The 18,286-nt window shown below is 43.4% G+C and overlaps 1 protein-coding gene across 5 annotated transcripts in view; it reads right to left on the bottom strand.

Moving 5' to 3' along the window:
• GPAM (glycerol-3-phosphate acyltransferase, mitochondrial) overlaps positions 1-18,286 on the bottom strand; it is a 70,240-nt gene that overhangs the window by 37,570 nt on the left and 14,384 nt on the right. For 2 of the 5 annotated variants that reach the window (XM_005698479.3, XM_005698477.3), the window contains exons 2-3: positions 1,892-2,022; positions 563-685 (exon numbers count right to left, since the gene is read on the bottom strand). In XM_005698479.3, coding sequence (XP_005698536.2) covers positions 563-685; positions 1,892-1,993 — 225 coding nt within the window. In that variant the 5' untranslated portion in view covers positions 1,994-2,022. Of the gene's footprint in view, positions 1-562; positions 686-1,758; positions 1,859-1,891; positions 2,023-3,413; positions 3,962-18,286 lie in introns of those variants that run through there. The other 3 variants (XM_018041419.1, XM_018041420.1, XM_013975269.2) reach the window with 3 other exon arrangements.

Here is an 18,286-nt window from a genome sequence, read left to right as displayed (position 1 = left end):
TGTGTATGCACGCTCTCTTTCTTTCTCTCTTTCTCGTTCAGCTTGCTAGCATTTTAAAGTTCAGTGCTAAATTTCAATGTCTTGAAGTTACATGAAGGATCCCACTAACTCTTTGGAAGAGTTATCTGAAAGTAAGACCTACTCTCCCACTAAAGTCATACTAAGACAAAAACAAAACAAAACAAAATATTGCCTGGCACCAACTATTAGACCAATATTCACTGAATAAATGAATGGAAAGAAAAATTAAATCAACATTTTTACTTGGGATATTTGGTTCATAAACGTGGACCTAAGTTCTAAAAATGCATTAAGTCCATTAAGACTAAGCAAAAATAAAGTTTACACAAAGTTGGAAATCCATGTCACATATTTCACTCTGTTTTTGGGGGCTTCCCTGGTGGCTCAGATGGTAAAGAATCTGCCTTCAGTGCATCCCTGGGTTGGGAAGATACCTTGGAGAAGGGAACGGCAACCCACTTCAGTATTCTCGCCTGGAGAATTCCATGGACAGACTCTGTTTATTAAAGGTCAACAAAGGTATTAAAGGTAACATTCTTACCCAGCTCTGAGGAGTGCAGGAATAACAACACCTTCCCACAAAGGGCCTCTTCCGGCTCATTAGGCTTTCTTTCCACTTCAAGGTTGCAGATCTGAAGACAGTAGGCCTGAAACCACACTCACCCTAATAAATATTAAGGAAAAATAGTGTATGAATGGCAAGAAAATTCTACTTGTCTACTTGATCTCAAATCTCTAAAATCTCTTAAAATTAAGCTGTTTGAGACAGAAGAGAAATTTCTGACACATTTCCGTTTGGGAGCCCACGTTTCCGTCCATGACCAGTACCTGGGACAGAGCTTGGACCATAAGCAAAGGCTGAGCACCTAAGAATAGCAATAGCTGGCTCAAAGCAGCATTCAAAGGCTTAAACATTAAGTTGTGAAAGGTCAGACAGCCTTTTGACAGTAGCAAGAGGAATAAAGTCAGACCCCTGGAGCCCTATGCTAACAGTTCATCCCCCTCCCTCTTAAATCACACACTCCTACAAAAGAACTACAAAGCCCTTACTTAAGAGTAAGCAAGTTGTTATACTATAGCTTAAAATAATTCACTTTAAATAAAAAACAAGGTCAACTTATATAACATTCCTTTATCCTAACAAGTGAGTTTAAAGTCTAGAATTGAAATTACAGCCATACTATCCAATTAGGGTCAAATTATGCCTTTCTGTCTAAATAATTTTCTCTTAACTTTGAATTCATCAGTTGCTCAAATCCCAGTGATATAACATTCTCAAAAAGAAACCCAAAGACCACCCAAAACTCCAACCCCCCAAAAAAAGTTTTGTTTGGTTTCTAATCTGAAGCAGACTGAAGAAATATTGAAAACATCCCATGTTATGCTGACATAGAAAAAACAATACAAGAACAACAACAACAAAAAACCGCCAAAAAGATGCCTTTTGGATTGGGATTCATACTAAAATTTCCTATTTTCAATTATTTAAATAAACTTTATTTCCACTACAAAATTCACACTTCTGAAATGTAATTATGGAAAACAGATACAGAATTTAAAAAAAAAAATTCTGGTTAAATTACACCACCCAAAAGAACAAACAGGCTTTTTTTCCCCCTCTGCAAAACTATTTTGCTTTTCAACATAATCACCATCCTTACACTTCTTATCCATTTTTTTTCTTCCCAATAACATAATACCAGAAGAATTTTTAAATATTAGACTTCATAAACTAACCTTCAAACAGCTGGAGGCAGTTTCTGTAGCTATTAATGTCTATTTGAATTTATGCTTCCAGTACATCCACCTTCATTAACACTGAGAAGAACATCTTTAGGCTGAATGCTTTTAACCCGTATCTTAAACTTACCCATTCCTCGGTGGCATGCTTACACCGACCAATGCTGTATTCAGAAGAATTTGGCAAATAAGATACATCTATCGTGCCAAGGGTCAATGCAGATTCATCCATGTCACACAGCGTAACTCCCGAATCATGAGCTGTAAAAAATGTATACCGTTAAAGTTAATGAGGGTTCCAGAGAGTAAATAGTAGAACTCAAAAAAAAAATCTGATTTCTATGTTATTTTGCCTCAGGGTAGGATGTCAAATGAACTTAAGGAGGACTTCTTAGTCATTGTATAAAACTGGACTTTGATGTATATATATGAACTCAGTTAGGTCATCCGGATTTAAAAAAACATTTGTATCTTTAGACTTTATGAACAAAACAGCTATGAATTCACAAGGGTAATTATTACCCTATTTCAGGTATGTGACAGATAATTATTTTATTTGTGTTAAGTGAATAGTTCCTGGAAGGATGGAAATATGCATTTATTAACTTAAAGTTACATGTATGCACACAAGTAGATAATTTTTGAAAAATTATGTGCTGGGAATTTTTGGTCATACATACCATGCAAAGTAAAATGGACAGAGGTAATGAGTGCACCTCTAACGTTTCCCACTTAAACTGAATTAAGCTTCTGATTTTCTCGTGCTGCCTTAAATGAAATGGTATTTGCACTTTTAATACATCTACAAAGCTCTAAAACAAAAAAACACTGTTCTAAAATACCGATTTATAAGTTTTCATATCTTTGCAATAAGCCTTTTCCCACCCTCAGAAAAAACGTTCACTAACAGTGAGATGCTAAAAATAAAATAAAATATAAGAATTTTCTAACCTAATCCTCAAATTATTTCAGCTTTTGATTATTTCTCATCTGGCCTTAAATCACTCCTAAAACTCATGTTCAGGTTAACAGAGTTCCTTGGAGGGCAGATTCCCATTTCTCTACAATCCCCATATGGATTTATAGCGGTAACTGTAATTCTCAGGATAACTATACACATTCTTAACAATTTTACCTAAGTAACAATCTAACAAATAGGCTAGGGGAAGGAAGAGTAAACCAATGCACTTGGCATGAACGCTCTTCTGTATTATAAAATAAAACTCAGCTATCAGTTTCAGGTGCAGAATGTAGCTACGACAGGGGGAGCCGGTGGCTGCCTGGGAAAATGAAGACTTGGCTGGCCCCAGTGATGAGGGGAGGAAGAGAGGTGGAAACAGTCCTGTGCCAATAAGAAGCCCACGCTTCGCTCCTCCCTCCACACGTTTGTCCAAGGTTGAAAAGTGCCCCGAACCTACCCCACCCAAAAAGAAAAGCCAGCCTATGCGCTGAGGGGAGCCAACCGTGGGTTTTGAAAGCGAGAGAGGCACGAGGGCCGACTCTGAAGCCAAATACATCCAAGTTCGAATCCCCCTCTGTTTACCATCTGAGGTCACCAACCAAGATGGGTTAACAACAACTTAGACAAGCTGGTTAATTCCCATGCCTTGGTTTCCCCATCTGGCAAATGGGCATGATATGATAAATCTTACCTCCTGGGTTGCGGGAGTTCTGCATAATACCCCTAGGGCGCCTGGCACTGTGTCTGACGCCCAGTGAGTGCTCAGCTCAATCAGTGGTCATCTGTCATGGGACTGTCCCCTGCACCAGCTGCTTTCAGCGTACCCCTGCAGCCTCAAAGCCAAAGTCAATGCCTCCACGTCCCCTTCGGGTGTGCGGGGGGACTGAGCCCAGAGGGACTTCACTCCCGCCCGGGGGAAGCCCTGCCGCAACCCGGAGTCCCTGGGAGAGAACGAGCTCGATTCCCACGCAGCACGAGCCGGGCCCACAGCTCAGGGGGAAACCCGGAGGGAGCTCGAGAGAGCGAGCGAGCGCCGAGGCGAGCGAACCGCCGGGCAGCTGGCGGGAGCTGCGCTGGGTCCGGCGAGCGGGCGACCACGCACCTGTCCCGGCGCTCCCGGCCCCAGCAGCCTCCCGCAGCCCGTTCCCGCCCTGGCCGCTCGCACCCGCAGCTCCGCCGGCTATAGCTCTGCAGCTGCCAGCATTTCAAGCCTCAGCCGGCGCTGCGGCGGCGTCGCGCCCTGATGACGCAACGGGGGGGGGGGACGAGAGTGACGGGCTCAGCCCACAGCCGGCCAGTTCCGGGCGGGCAAGGGCTGGGGACCCACGCTGCGGGTGACTCGGGCGTCGTGCACCGCAGGGGGTGGAATCTGAGGGTAGCAGGTGTGCTCTCAAGTGTGTCCGTGTGGTGTGTGGCCAGGCGTGTGCTGCCTAGTCGCGCGGCGATTCTGCCTGGGCGCGGAGTCACGTGAGTGTGTGTGCTCCTGTCTACGTCGTGTGAACGCTGCCCTTCTGAAAGTTTGCATCTCCGCCCGGCTCTCCCGGGAGCACGCACGTGGGCCGTCTGAGTTTACTTGTATAGGTGTGGGACGTCTTTTTTGTGAGATGTGTAAGACTGCAGAACTTACTGGGCATGAGAGAGGCGGGGACTGGAATGGCCCTGTTGTGTAATTTTCCGAACAGGGACTTAGTGCCTTTTCCCTGAAGAAAGAAAATGAGGAATTCAAATAGAAACAAATAAGGCTTGGAAGAACCTGAGTCCAAATTTCCCGGCCTTGAGTCCTTGAAACAAAATATCAAGGAGCATGAAGAGTTTTTTTTCACAATATTTGTCTTGCCATTGACAAGGCCAGTGGTTATGAAGAGATTAATAATTTATTGATAGAAGGTAAAAGATAACCTTTTACCTGCACTTCAGCAACAGGCATGAAGTATGAACTAGCAGATGGGGAGGGGTGATGGGCTTCCCTGGTGGCTCACAAGTAAAGAATCCGCCTACAATGCAGGACACATGGGTTCAATCCCTGGGTCAGGAAGATCCCCTGGAGTAGGGATTAGAAACCCACTCCGGTATTCTTGCCTGGCAAAATCCCATGAACAGAGGAGCCTGGTGGGCGATGTAGCAAAAGAGTGGGACTGAACTGAGTACCCGCATAGACAGCAGATGGAGATACAAAGATGATTAAGGCATAATCCCTGTCCTGGCGCCTCTGCCACCAGTCCTTACCTCTTCTGCACACATGAACGCTGTCTGCCAGGCAATCTCTGTCTCTCTCCACCCATCGAAAACCATCCAGAGCTCCCCACAGTCCAAATGCCTAAGCCTAGCATCTAAGACTTTCACAGAGAAGCCTCTTTTTTCCCCACCATTCTCCATCAGGAGCCCCTTCCTTTAGCCTCTCTGATTTTCCCTCATCAAGCCCTGGGCACTGGTACTCCTAACTGTGCTCACACCACTCTCCCCTAAATTTGACAGTTGTTTGCTAAACTAGGTCTCCAAGCCTTCCCTCATCTTGTCCGCCCTCTATACTCACACTGTCAAGTGAAATCTCACAGATTTCCCGTGGTACCACACCTTGGGTCTTTATCAGTTTGTGTCATTCCTCCACTAGATTATGAACTCATCATCAGTGCCTGTTTCTCGGGTAACATACAATGTATTCTTAGAGGAAACACTCAGTAAATACTTCTTGAAGCTGAGGAACAAGAAGTGAAAGAAGCGTTACTTACCTTGTACTTTCTACTGTTTATAAATCCATCCCAAAACAATTCAAAACAGCAGGAGTGCGTATTCATTTTTTAAAAGATTGTGAGCTTCTTGTAGTCAAGGACCCTGTTTTTATTCAACCCCTCTCCACACAAACACACACACACACATACACACACACCTTCGCCCCAAGCGAGTACACACCTAGGTATTCAAGGCCAATGTTGACTAGAATAAGATGAATTCTCATCCCCAAATATTGTGGAATTTGTGTACAGATTATTGGCCCCTGACATGAAAGAAAGAAAAGGAGGGAAGAAAATAGAGGAAAGTCACAGGATTTGAAGTCACTGTTGAAGAGAAAGTAATGAGAAATGAAGTAGAGCATCACAGGAATGAAAATGTAAGCTAGAGGGGAAAATTAGTTGTCTTACATAGACTTCATTTGTATGCAACTCTTCTGTAACACCCGTTACACAAGAGTTTACTGCACCCAAAGGAGATGTGGATTGTGAAGCACAGATTACTTAATGAGGATTGTTTTGGAAACAAGTGACAACCTTGGCAGTCTCTCATCAACAGAACAGCAATAAATCATAGTAATCCAGATCCAGTCTAGCCAGCCATGGCAGAGCAACAAGAACTAAATCCGCTCTCCTGCTAACACAACAGCAGAAGCGAAACTAGCAAAATATATTTAAAAGGCAGCTGTGCAGGACAGTGCTCCGTAAGGGAAGGGAAATGAGCAAGGCTGAGCACTATGATTGCCTCAGCTACCTGCCTAGAAAGAGTTGCCAGGCCATAGTGCAAACAGAGTAATCCAGAAAGAGCTAGGCAGACTTTCTGAGTTGAGGAGTTAGAACCAGGAGACCAGGAAGACCAAAACAGCTGGAGTTGGGAGAAGAGTACCAGAGAGGTGTTCTTGTTCCCACAACGCCGAGGGAAAAGATGCCCAGTGAACCTACAGGACCAGGAATATAGGGCTTGATCCTGGCCCCTAGACTGGAAAATCTCATAATTTGCAACTCAGAAAGTCCCTCAGTGCTCAGTTGCATCTGACTCTTTGTGACCCCATGGACTGTAGCCCACCAGGCTCCTCTGTCCATGGAATTTTCCAGGCAAGAATACTAGAGTGGGTTGCCATGCCCTCCTCCAGGGGATCTTCCTGACCCAGGGATCAAACCCGTGCCTCCTGCATCTCCTACACTGGCAGGCAGATTCTTTACCACTGAGCCACCTGGGAAGCCCCTTGCCTCAGTAGTGGGGTAAAATTAATCCTAGAATAAACACTGCTGTGGTCCTACCTAACAAATAAAAGGCAGTCCCCAGAGGATCAAACTTTCCAAAGACAGGATGTCCCAAAACAAAGCACAAGAATACTTATAGGAAGTCAGAAATATTTAGCATCCATCAAATAAAATTCACAATGTTGTCCTTCCAATCAAAAGTCATCAGGCATGCAAAATGAAGCAGGAAGCAATGAACCACAGTGAGCAGAAAAGTTAATTAATCGAAAGAATCCCAGAAATGACAGAGGTGATAGAGTTGGTAAATACAGACACTAAAAAAATGCTTACAACTATATTCTGTAAGTCCAAAAAAGTAGAGGAAATATTAAGCATATTAAGTAGATCTGGAAAACCTAAAAAGACCCAAGCGAACTTTGTGGCCAACCCAACTCTTAAAGGTAAACTGTGGTAAGTTAAAGACGTATACTACAACTGCCATAAAAGCAAAATAAAGAGTTGTAGCTAGTATATCAATGAAGAAAACAAAGCAGAATCATTTTTAACAAGTCACTCAATGAATCCAAAAGAAGGCAGTAAGTGAGTAGAAAGGGGGAAAAATGGATAAAGAGAAAACACATAGCAAGATGGCCGATTTAAATTCATGCATGTAAGTAATCACCTCAGTCAAAAGGCAAAGATTGTCAGACTGGAGAAGAAAGAACCAGCTATATGTCATCTGTTAAAATCACTTTAGATGTCAAGAAAAATTGGTTAAACAATTGAAAAATAAGCCTCCAATTAAATTAAATTATATTCAAAAAGAAAAATAATGACCATGCTAATGCTAATCAAAAGAAATATGGGTAGCTATATTCAGTTCAATTCAGTCGCTCAGTCGTGTCCGACTCTTTGCGACCCCATGAATCGCAGCACGCCAGGCCTCTCTGTCCATCACCAACTCCTGGAGTTCACTCAGACTCACACCCATCGAGTCCATGATGCCATCCAGCCATCTCATCCTCTGTCGTCCCCTTCTCCTCCTGCCCCCAATCCCTCCCAGCATCAGAGTCTTTTCCAATGAGTCAACTCTTCACATGAGGTGTCCAAAGTACTGGAGCTTCAGCTTTAGCATCATTCCTTCCAAAGAAATCCCACGGTTGATCTCCTTCATAATGGATTGGTTGGATCTCCTTGCAGTCCAAGAGACTCTCAAGAGTCTTCTCCAACACCACAGTTCAAAAGCATCAATTCTTCAGCGCTCAGCCTTCTTCACAGTCCAACTCTCACATCCATACATGACCACAGGAAAAACCATAGCCTTGACTAGACGGACCTTAGTCGGCAAAGTAATGTCTCTGCTTTTGAATATGCTATCTAGGTTGGTCATAACTTTTCTTCCAAGGAGTAAGTGTCATTTAATTTCATGGCTGCAGTCACCATCTGCACTGATTTTGGAGCCCCAAAAAAATAAAGTCTGACACTGTTTCTACTGTTTCCCCATCTATTTCCCATGAAGTGATGGGACCAGATGCCATAATCTTCGTTTTCTGAATGTTGAGCTTTAAGCTAACTTTTTCACTCTCCACTTTCACTTTCATCAAGAGGCTTTTTAGCTCCTCTTCACTTTCTGCCATAAGGGTGGTGTCATCTGCATATCTGAAGTTACTGATATTTCTCCTGGCCATCTTGATTCTAGCTTGTGTTTCTTTCAGTCCAGCGTTTCTCATGATGTACTCTGCATGTAAGTTAAATAAGCAAGGTGACAATATACAGCCTTGACATACTCCTTCCTATTTGGAACCAGTCTGTTGTTCCATGTCCAGTTCTAACTGTTGCTTCCTGACCTGTATACAGATTTCTCAAGAGGCAGGTCAGATGGTCTGGTATTCCCATCTCTTGAAGAATTTTTCACAGTTTATTGTGATCCACACAGTCAAAGGCTTTGGCATAGTCAATAAAGCAGAAATAGATGTTTTTCTGGAACTCTTTTGCTTTTTCCATGATCCAGCGGATGTTGGCAATTTGATCTCTAGTTCCTCTGCCTTTTCTAAAACCAGCTTGAACATCAGGGAGTTAACTATCATAAAAAATACATTTCAATACAAAGAATATTACCAGAAATAAAGAGGATCATTTCATAATGATAAAGGAATCAATCCAACAAGGGAGAAAATGATTTTAAATATTTATGCATCTAATACAGAGCTTCTAAATATATGAATCAAAAACTGATAGTCTTGCAAGGAGAAATAGAAAAATCCATGACTATAAACAGCAGTTCAATCTCTCTCTCCATGACCGAGCAAGTAGGCAGAAAATCAGTAAAGATGTTCAAACCTTGTACAATACCATCAACCAACTTGGCCTAGTTGACTTTTATAGAACACTACATCCATCAACAGAACATCATTTTTTTAAGTGAATACAGAATGTGTTTTAGTAAAACTTGTCATAAAACAAGACTCAATAGATTTAAGGTTTCAAATCACATGAAACATACTCTGACCACAATGGAAATTAGAAATCATTAATTTAGGCATACCTGGAAAATTCCCAAATATTTGGGAACTAACATGTTTAAAAAAAAAAAAACATAAAACACCCTATGGTTTGAACAAATAAGAATGAAAATTAGAAACTAGTCTGAACTGAATGGTGGTGAGAACACCCCTTATAAAGGCTGGGACTCTTGACACCTTGAAATACCACCTTGAAATCAGTGATTGGAGTTGAGAACTGTCTTTTCTTCTAATACAGATATTCTACTGCTATAAACGTCTCACTAAGTATGGCTTCAGTTACATCTGTCGAATTATGACACGTGCTTTTTTTTCCTCTGCAAGAGTATTATGAGCAGCAATGTCAACTGACTTGCCAAAATTCAGTGATAAAATATCTATGACACTCCATGATCTCAGATATAACAATTACTCTATCAGAAACTTTTATAGGAAATAAAGTTTGTCCTGTCTTACTCTTACTGAATCCATGCTGTTCTCATCATCTGCTTTCCTCTAGATTCATTTTCTTTTTTTATAAATATGTATACAACTCCTACTGCCTGCCAGGCGGCATAGAATGAGACCCTCTAGAAGACAAACTCCTGTTTGATCACTGTGTCCCAAAAGATTCAAAAATCAGCATCAAGTTCAGTAGACTGTGGCCTCTAGAACTCTGTTGATTTGGGACAAACACTGAGACCTCTCTGTCTGCTATCCATTCCTTGCAGGTTCCTGGCTATCAGAAGCCTGATTTTATTCAGGGTGATCTTTTGTCCAGCCCTGAGAAAATAGTGAATCAAAGTATCTGAGTTAATGATGATAATCTTGCTTTTTACTATTCTAACTGTTCCTGCAGCTAAGATGGTCTTATGATCCAGTTCTGGGCAATGACACCTAAGAGAAAATCAAACTTGAGGATTTCTGGAAAAGCGTTTCTTTCCTGGTAAAAGGTAACCGATACATTTGGCATGTTTCTTTTTCAATCTTTTCCCTATGTGCTCTGCAACTTATTATCCAAACCCCACACTACCAATCACACAAGACTGGTTTTTAAGCCACTTAAATCTTGTTTTCTGTTTCTTGCATGTCCTGTCACTCAGTCATGTCTTAACTCTTTGTGACCCCACGGACTGTCACCCACCAGGCTCCTCTGTCCCTGGGATTTTCCAGGCAAGAATGCCAGAGTGGGTTGCCATTTCCCACTCCAGGGTATCTTCCCAACAAATTGAGTTCCTGACTCATCTTTAATTTTTAAGCACAGTCCTGGCTGCTAGAATAACTCAGGTGTATGGAGGGGAAAGAGTGTTGAGAAATAGTCCCTGCTAGTCTATCACCCTGGGGAATGGCAATGGATGTGACCTTGGAGCCTGCCGTTTAGAAAGTAACTTAGGCCAGGAGAGAATGGGACCTCCCCCCGCTTCCCTGATTCACATTTACCACATTTATGACAGAACCGGTACTTCAATTTTACTGAAAATGGCTTCACAATAGACTAATCTAAAAAATTCAAATAAGCCAGGCAGGAGGCAGTCTAGCTTCTGGGAGAGTTGCCTTGGCATCTTCCTTCAAGCTTGGCAGAAGCCTTCAAGCTTCTGCTTGACAGAGCTGATAGCCCACCCCGACCCCAGGAAGGAAGGTGGGCAGCAGGCTTTTGGTCACTAGCAAGGCCTCAGGCCCTGATGGCTCAGCAGGTAAAGAATCTTCCTGCAATGCAGGAGACACAGGAGATGCAGATTGGATCTTTGGGTTGAGAAGATCTCCTGCAGTGCAGGAGACACAGGGATGCGAGTGGGATCCCTGGGTTGGGAAGATCTCCTGGAGTAGGAAATGGCTACCCACTCCAATATTCTTGCCTGAAAAATCCTATGGACAGAGGAGACCAGTGGGCTACAGTCCAAAGGGTTGCAGAGTCAGGCATAACTAGGTGACAGGACATGCCTCAGGGCAGGACACCAGCTTGAGAGTTGGAAGTGGGACCCTGGATCAGTAACTGCTAGAGCTGGGTAATTAAGGAATTAGCTCCCCACTGAGTTGTTGGTTTTTTTTCCCCAGTTTATAACTGTTAGCTCAGTCTTAAGAAAGGAAAATTATTTCTCCTTCTTCTAGGGGTGTAGCCAGGCTCTGTGGTTTAAGTCCCAAGGTTCTGTTGAAGGAGCCTAAGTCAGTGCCATTAGCAGTCTTTTTGTTCCTGAAAGAAGACAAAATCTGAAGGGACCTTTGCTTTCCCTGTGCAATCAAGCTAGATTGGGCGAGAGGGGGAGGTTATCTTGAGTAGGAGGGGTGGGGTGGGGAGAGTCCACAAGGCATGGACACTGCAATGAAACTCCAACAGCACCTGGTCACCTGTGACTAATAGATAAAGTAATGGGAAGGGCCTCTCCAAGTGAGGAGCAGCTACGCTGAGGTGAGGATGTGAGAAGGATGAGAAAGAAGACCAGAAAAGATCTTTCCAAGAAGAGGGGACTATACTTGCCAAAGCCCCGAAGGAAGACGGAGCTTGGCAGAGGGAACTGGACAAAAGCCAGTGCGGGTTGGAGGGAGTGAGGGGGAAGGTGGTGGAAGGAGGGGTTGGGAAGACAGAAGGGGCCAGATAGAGCAGGGCTTTTTAGGCTGTAGTAAGAAGTTTGGAAAATTAGAAAGTGATGACGTGTCACAAATGTTGAGGAGGAATCCACATGCCCTTTACCCTATAAAGATTAGAGAAGAATGCATCAAAACAAACCCAGGTCTCTGGACTCAGACAGCCTGGAGAGAGAAATGAGCCTTGATTCAGGAGCTTTGGGGTAAGCAGAGGCCTGCCTGGTGCAAATTGGCCTCAGAACATCTAGGTAAGAGGTAAGTCAGTACATTTTGTAAGCTGCCACTCACTAGGCAATTATTACATGCCAAGCACAGTTCTTAGTACGTCATAGGCATGATCGCAAGCAATTCTTTGTATTAGTCACAGTGCAGTATGGAAAAGAGCCCGTGCCAGACAGCCACTGAAAGTGAAAATGAAGTCACTCAGTCGTTTCCGACTCTTTGCGACGCCATGGACTGTAGCCTACCAAGCTCCTCTGTCCATGGGATTTTCCAGGCAATAGTACTGGAGTGGATTACCATTTCCTTCTCCAGAGGATCTTCCTGACCCAGGGATCGAACCCAGGTCTCCTGCATTGTAGACAGACGCTTTACCATCTAAGCCACCAGGGAAGTCTCTAGTGAACTTGAATAGAGTTCTACTCAGAAAGTTCTTAGAACTGAAAGGACCAAAGGGGACAGTGAGACAGCCCTTAGCAATAAAAGATCACTACCTGCCCTGGGGCTGGAGTCACAAAGTCAGGTGCTAACAGAGCCAGGAACCAGAACCAACTAGGCAACAGCTGGGACCAAGGAGAGACAGGCCACCTAAGAGGAGCCAAAATCGCACTGGAGATGTCCCTAGAGAAAGAGGGGGCCGCCCTCCCTGGCTTTTACCCCTTTCTGGCCTCCCATCACCTGCCAGTCCTCCTACTGGCTTAAGTAAACTGCAAAGGGGTCCAAGGAATGGAGGTGCAGGGGCCACCTCCCCCACTCACTCCCCAGCCCCTCCCCAGACAAGGAGTAGAGTCGAGAAGGGTGGCGACTGGATCTGAAAGCAAACAGGCAAATAAGGTGCCTGTCCTCCAGGCAGCCCCGTGAGCAAGGAACTATAAATCCCCACTTTCGGGCCAAAGAACTAAACAGATATTTCTCCAAAGAAGGCACACAGATGGCTAACAAACACATGAAAAGATGCTCAACATCACTCATTATCAGAGAAATGCAAATCAAAACCACAATGAGGTACCATTTCACACCAGTCAGAATGGCTGCTATCCAACAGTCTATAAGTAATAAATGCTGGAGAGGGTGTGGAGAAAAGGGAACGCTCTTACACTGTTGGTGGGAATGCAAACTAGTACAGCCACTATGGAAAACATTGTGGAGACGCCTTAAAAAACTGGAAATAGAACTGCCATATGACCCGACAATCCCACTGCTGGGCATACACACTGAGGAAACCAGAATTGAAGGAGACACATGTACCCCAATATTCATCACAGCACTGTTTATAATAGCCAGGACATGGAAGCAACCTAGATGTCCATCAGCAGATGAATGGATAAGAAAGCTGTGATACATATACACAATGGCCATTAAAAAGAATACATTTGAATCAGCTCTAATGAGGTGGATGAAACTGGAGCTGATTATACAGAGTGAAGTAAGCCAGTAAGAAAAACACCAATACAGTATACTAATGCATATATATGGAATTTAAAAAGATGGTAACAATAACCCTGTATACGAGACAGCAAAAGAGACACAGATGTATAGAACAGTCTTTTGGACTCTGTGGGAGAGGGTGAGAGTGGGATGATTTGGGAGAATGGCATTGAAACATGTATAATATCATATATGAAACGAATCGACAGTCCAGGTTCGATGCAGGATACAGGATGCTTGGGGCTGGTGCACTGGGATGACCCAGAGGGATGGTATGAGGAGGGAGGAGGGAGCGGGGTTCAGAATGGGGAGCACGTGTACACCCGTGGCGGATTCATGTTGATGTATGGCAAAACCAATACAATATTGTAAAGTAATTAGCCTCCAATTAAATAAATTTAAATTTTTTAATTTAAAAAATGAATAAATCCCCATTTTCCATATGGGAGAACTGAGGCATGGGGAGAGATAAATCTGGTATGTGGAAGAACCCCAATTTGAAATCAGATGCCTCCAATTCTAGAGCTCAAATGTATGACTGACATGTTATTTAGTCAGTGTAGATGAGATCTTGAGAGTTAGGACTGGGCCACCAGATCCCAGGTCTGAAAAGCATATCTTCATGTTAAACCCCACTCCTTGAGGGAGCTGAGGATAGTGATACTCAGAGAGGGTTGGCTTAAAAACAGCTGCTGCCAGTCAGGATATCAGTGGACTAACCCCGAGTCCTTCCAGCAGAATGTCTGAGAGTCATGCCAGGACTTTGAAGACAGACCACCTAGGTTCCAGTCATGAAAGTGAAGTGAAAGTCACTCAGTCATGTCCAACTGTTAGTGACCCCATGGACTATACAGACCCTGGAATTCTCCAGGCCAGAATACTGGAGTGGATAGCCTTTCCCTTCTCCAGGGGATCTTCCCAACCCAGGGATCGAACCCAGGTCTCCCACACTGCAGGCTGATTCTTTACCAGCTAAGCCACAAGGGAAGCCCAAGAATACTGGAATGGGTAGCCTATCCCTTCTTCAGCGGATCTTCCCCACCCAGGAATCAAACCGGGCTCTCCTGCATTGCAGGTGGATTCTTTACCAACTGAGCTACTAGGTTCCAGTCAGAATTCTGCCATTTACCAGCTGCGTGACCCTGGGAAAGTTATTTAACCCCTCCGAGTCCCTATTCTCTCATTTAAAAAGTGGATTTACTACATATGTACACCTATGTCTAATTCATGTTGATGCATGGCAGAAATGAAACCAATATTGTAAAGCAATTATCCTTCAATTCAAAACAAAATTTAAAAAAAAAAAATTTAAGTGGATTTGCTAACATTCCCTTACTCACTGGGTTACTTTGAGGTAAAATGAAATAATGTATACAGATAATTAGCATATTGCCTGCCAAGTGGTGAGATTTACTAGATAGATAGTAACTATTATTATGATTGTTGTTGGTCTCCTCTTGCATAGACTCCAGAGACAAAAGAGATATCCTATTCCTTTGAGCCGAAATCCTGGCAAAGCATTTGTCCTGAAATCTTCCAAACTCATTTGAGCCATTAAGGTTACTTTGTTCTGGGGAGAATGTCATGGTATTGGTCAGGATGGGCTAGGTTGCAATTCAGTAACAAATGTCTCAGAGTCTTGCAACAAAGATTATCTGCCTATGCTACATGGAAACTGTGGGTTATTACAGGGGCTTATAAGGTCATTGACGGAAGCTCCAACTTGACATGCGCTTCCTCAGTTGCTGAGGCTGGGACCAGAGAGTGTAGTGAACCATGCACTAGGTCTTAATTCACATCACTTCTGTTCCCATTTCATCAGATAAAGCATCATATGTAAGCAAGACAGCGAAGAAGTGTAATCCCACCATGTGCCCAAAACAAGTTAACTAAACATTTATGACAAACCCTAGTGACTATCAGAACAACCTCAGTGAATCTTTCGATTGGGCTGGATAAAGCAAAGGCCCCAGTCTGGAATGAAAAGATTCAGGAGCCTCTAACAGGCCAGAACTACCCTATATGACATTATAAAATTTTATCTTTTTTGAGAAATGTTTTTATTGTGGTAAAAGTCACACAACATAAAACTATTTTAACCATATTTAACACTACATTTCAGTGGCACTAAGTACATTCACAATGTTGTACAACTCTCACCATCATCCATCTCCCAAATTTTTCACCTTCCTAAACTGAAACTCTGTCCCCATTAAACACAAAGTCCCCTTTCCCCCTCCCCATCCCCACTCCCCCACGCCAGTCCCTGGCATCTACCAACGTACTTTCTGACTTCATGAATTTGACTATTCTAGGTACCTCATATAAGTGGAATCAAACAATATTTGTCTGTACCTACTGTGTATTAGAATGCAGTTTTTAGGTTGACTTAATGTATGCCCTACAGATCCCCCCCTCTGCCACACAGTAGGTTCTCATTAGAAATCTATTTTATGCATAGCCATGTGTACATGTTTATCCCAGCCTCCCAATTTATCCCCCTTCTTTTCCCTATTGGTGTCCATGCATTCTTTCTCTATATCTGTGTCTCTATTTCTGCTTTGCAAATAAGCTCACCTCTACTATTTTTTCTAATAGTTTGTGTTGTGCCTAGAATTGCACCTCTGAAGACATTATGTCTTTTATGAAAACCTTTTCTTCCTAAATATTGCTCAAGTCCACTTCTCTGAAAACTGCTGTCAGTTGTTGGAACATATGATCCAAGATAGTTTGTGGAGCTGAGTTGCTGACTGAAAACAAAGCATCTCGTCTTCTGAAACAGGGATCCTAATGTGGGCTAAATTGTGCTTGCCCAGACTTATCCAGGACCTTCCTACTGTTGCATAACCTGCTGCCAGATTATTGAATAGTGATGGCTTGTTGAGCAAGCTCAGGCTCTGGGTGTAAGACTTTTCTCAGCTTTCACAATCAACCCCATGTCCTGCTGGATTGCTTTCTACCTACCTGAATATTTTTTTCTTGGCATCTTTTACTAGCTCAAGGCCCTCCTTCATTCTCATTCCACACTCCGTCCTTAGCAGACCAGGAACCTAGGAACCTAGTTGTTCTTAACTTCTTCCCACATTCGATCCAATACTAACGTCCGACAATTTCACCCCAGCTTTCAAACTCATCTCCTTTTATCGTCCTCTCTACCTGAACTATGTTATTTGAGGACCTCACCATCTTCCCTGGAAGCATAACAGCTAACAACTAGAACGCCTCATGTCTGCTTCCTACCCATCACCCTCCCAAACATGGCACACATCAGCCAGGATGAACATTTGAAAGTACAACACAGACAACATCAAACACCTCCATTTCTCTGCCTGACCCCCACTCCAACTGATGAAAAATCTTTTCAGTTATTCCTCTAGAACTGCCAGTGCCTGGCACATCCCATCCTTGTTAATCTCACCACCCCCATCTCCTTCCACTTGCCCTCTTTTTCTCTGACTTCAGTCACCGCGGCTTTCTTTCAGTTCCCAAGAAAAAGGGATTCTGGTCTCCCTCTGCACAAGCTACCCTCTCTGCCAGCAGTGGTCTCCCCCACAGCCCTCTTTTTCCGCCCACTCATGTTTCATAACATAGTTCAAATCTCACCTCCTCATGAAAAGCTTTTTGACCCTCAGACTAAGACAGGTCCCCTGTCATACGCTTCTTCTCCAGGGAATGTATCACAATTATAATGAACATTAATTAATTGTAGAATTAGCCATATGTAATTAGCCATCATCTCTCCCTCTTAAATGTCTATCTTAACATCTCCCATCCCCTTCCTTTGTATCCCTAGCACCTAATAGTGCCTTGTGCAAAACAGATGCTTAAGATCTATTTGTTAAGTGTCTAAATACAAGACACAATTAATTAACACTTAATAAAGGAGGCAGAAACATTACTTTGCCAACAAAGGTCCGTCTAGTCAAGGCTATGGTTATGTATGGATATGAGAGTTGGACTGTGAAGAAAGGTGAGCACCAAAGAATTGATGCTTTTGAACTGTGGTGTTGGGGAAGACTCTTGAGAGTCCTTTGGACTGCAAGGAGATCCAACCAGTCCATTCTAAAAGAGATCAACCCTGGGTGTTCTTTGGAAGGAATGATGCTAAAGCTGAAACTCCAGTACTCTGGCCACCTCATGTGAAGAGCTGACTCATTGGAAAAGACTCTGATGCTGGGAGGGATTGGGGGCAGGAGGAGAAGGGGACGACAGAGGATGAGATGGCTGGATGGCATCACCAACTCAATGGACACGAGTTTGAGTGAACTCCGGGAGTTGGTGATGGACAGAGAGGCCTGGTGTGCTGCGATTTATGGGGTCACAAAGAGTCAGACACGACTGAGCAACTGAACTGAACTGAACTGAAAGGAGGTGTGAATGGCTGTTACACCTGTCAAGAGTCCTGGACACAGATAGCTCCAGGGACAGAAATATTCAAGGAGAGATATATGAACCTAGAGTTTTGGGGGCTCAGGACTCACATGTCTTGGGGAAGGCATGTACCCAATCTGATAGGAAGGTAGGAAGCAGATTTCCATTCCTCTCCCACACCCACGTCCTGAGCCATAGTAGTGGGAACAACATAATGCAAGGGAGAACAGGGGCCTAGCTCCTCAGTGGTAACCAGCAACACCGTGGGAAGTGGTCCACCATGGATAAGAACGCTGCAATCAAGAGCGAGGCAAAGTGCACAAGTGCCCAATACACTTGAAGGAAGGAATTGGAAAACACTTGAAAGGGAAAGCTAGACATGGCTGGAGACAGACATATTTTTATTTTTCTTCTCCTAGAATCAGTCTTTGTCAAAAAGGAAAAAAAAATCATGAAGAGGACAAGGAGAAACAAAACTACTGTACATTTATTCTTTTTTTCTAATGAGTTCAAAGTCAGCTAGAAACTTA

This window comes from Capra hircus, chromosome 26, assembly GCF_001704415.2.
Source record: "Capra hircus breed San Clemente chromosome 26, ASM170441v1, whole genome shotgun sequence".
In the NCBI taxonomy this organism is placed as follows: domain Eukaryota; kingdom Metazoa; phylum Chordata; class Mammalia; order Artiodactyla; family Bovidae; genus Capra; species Capra hircus.
This window is presented reverse-complemented; position numbering and strand designations above follow the sequence as displayed.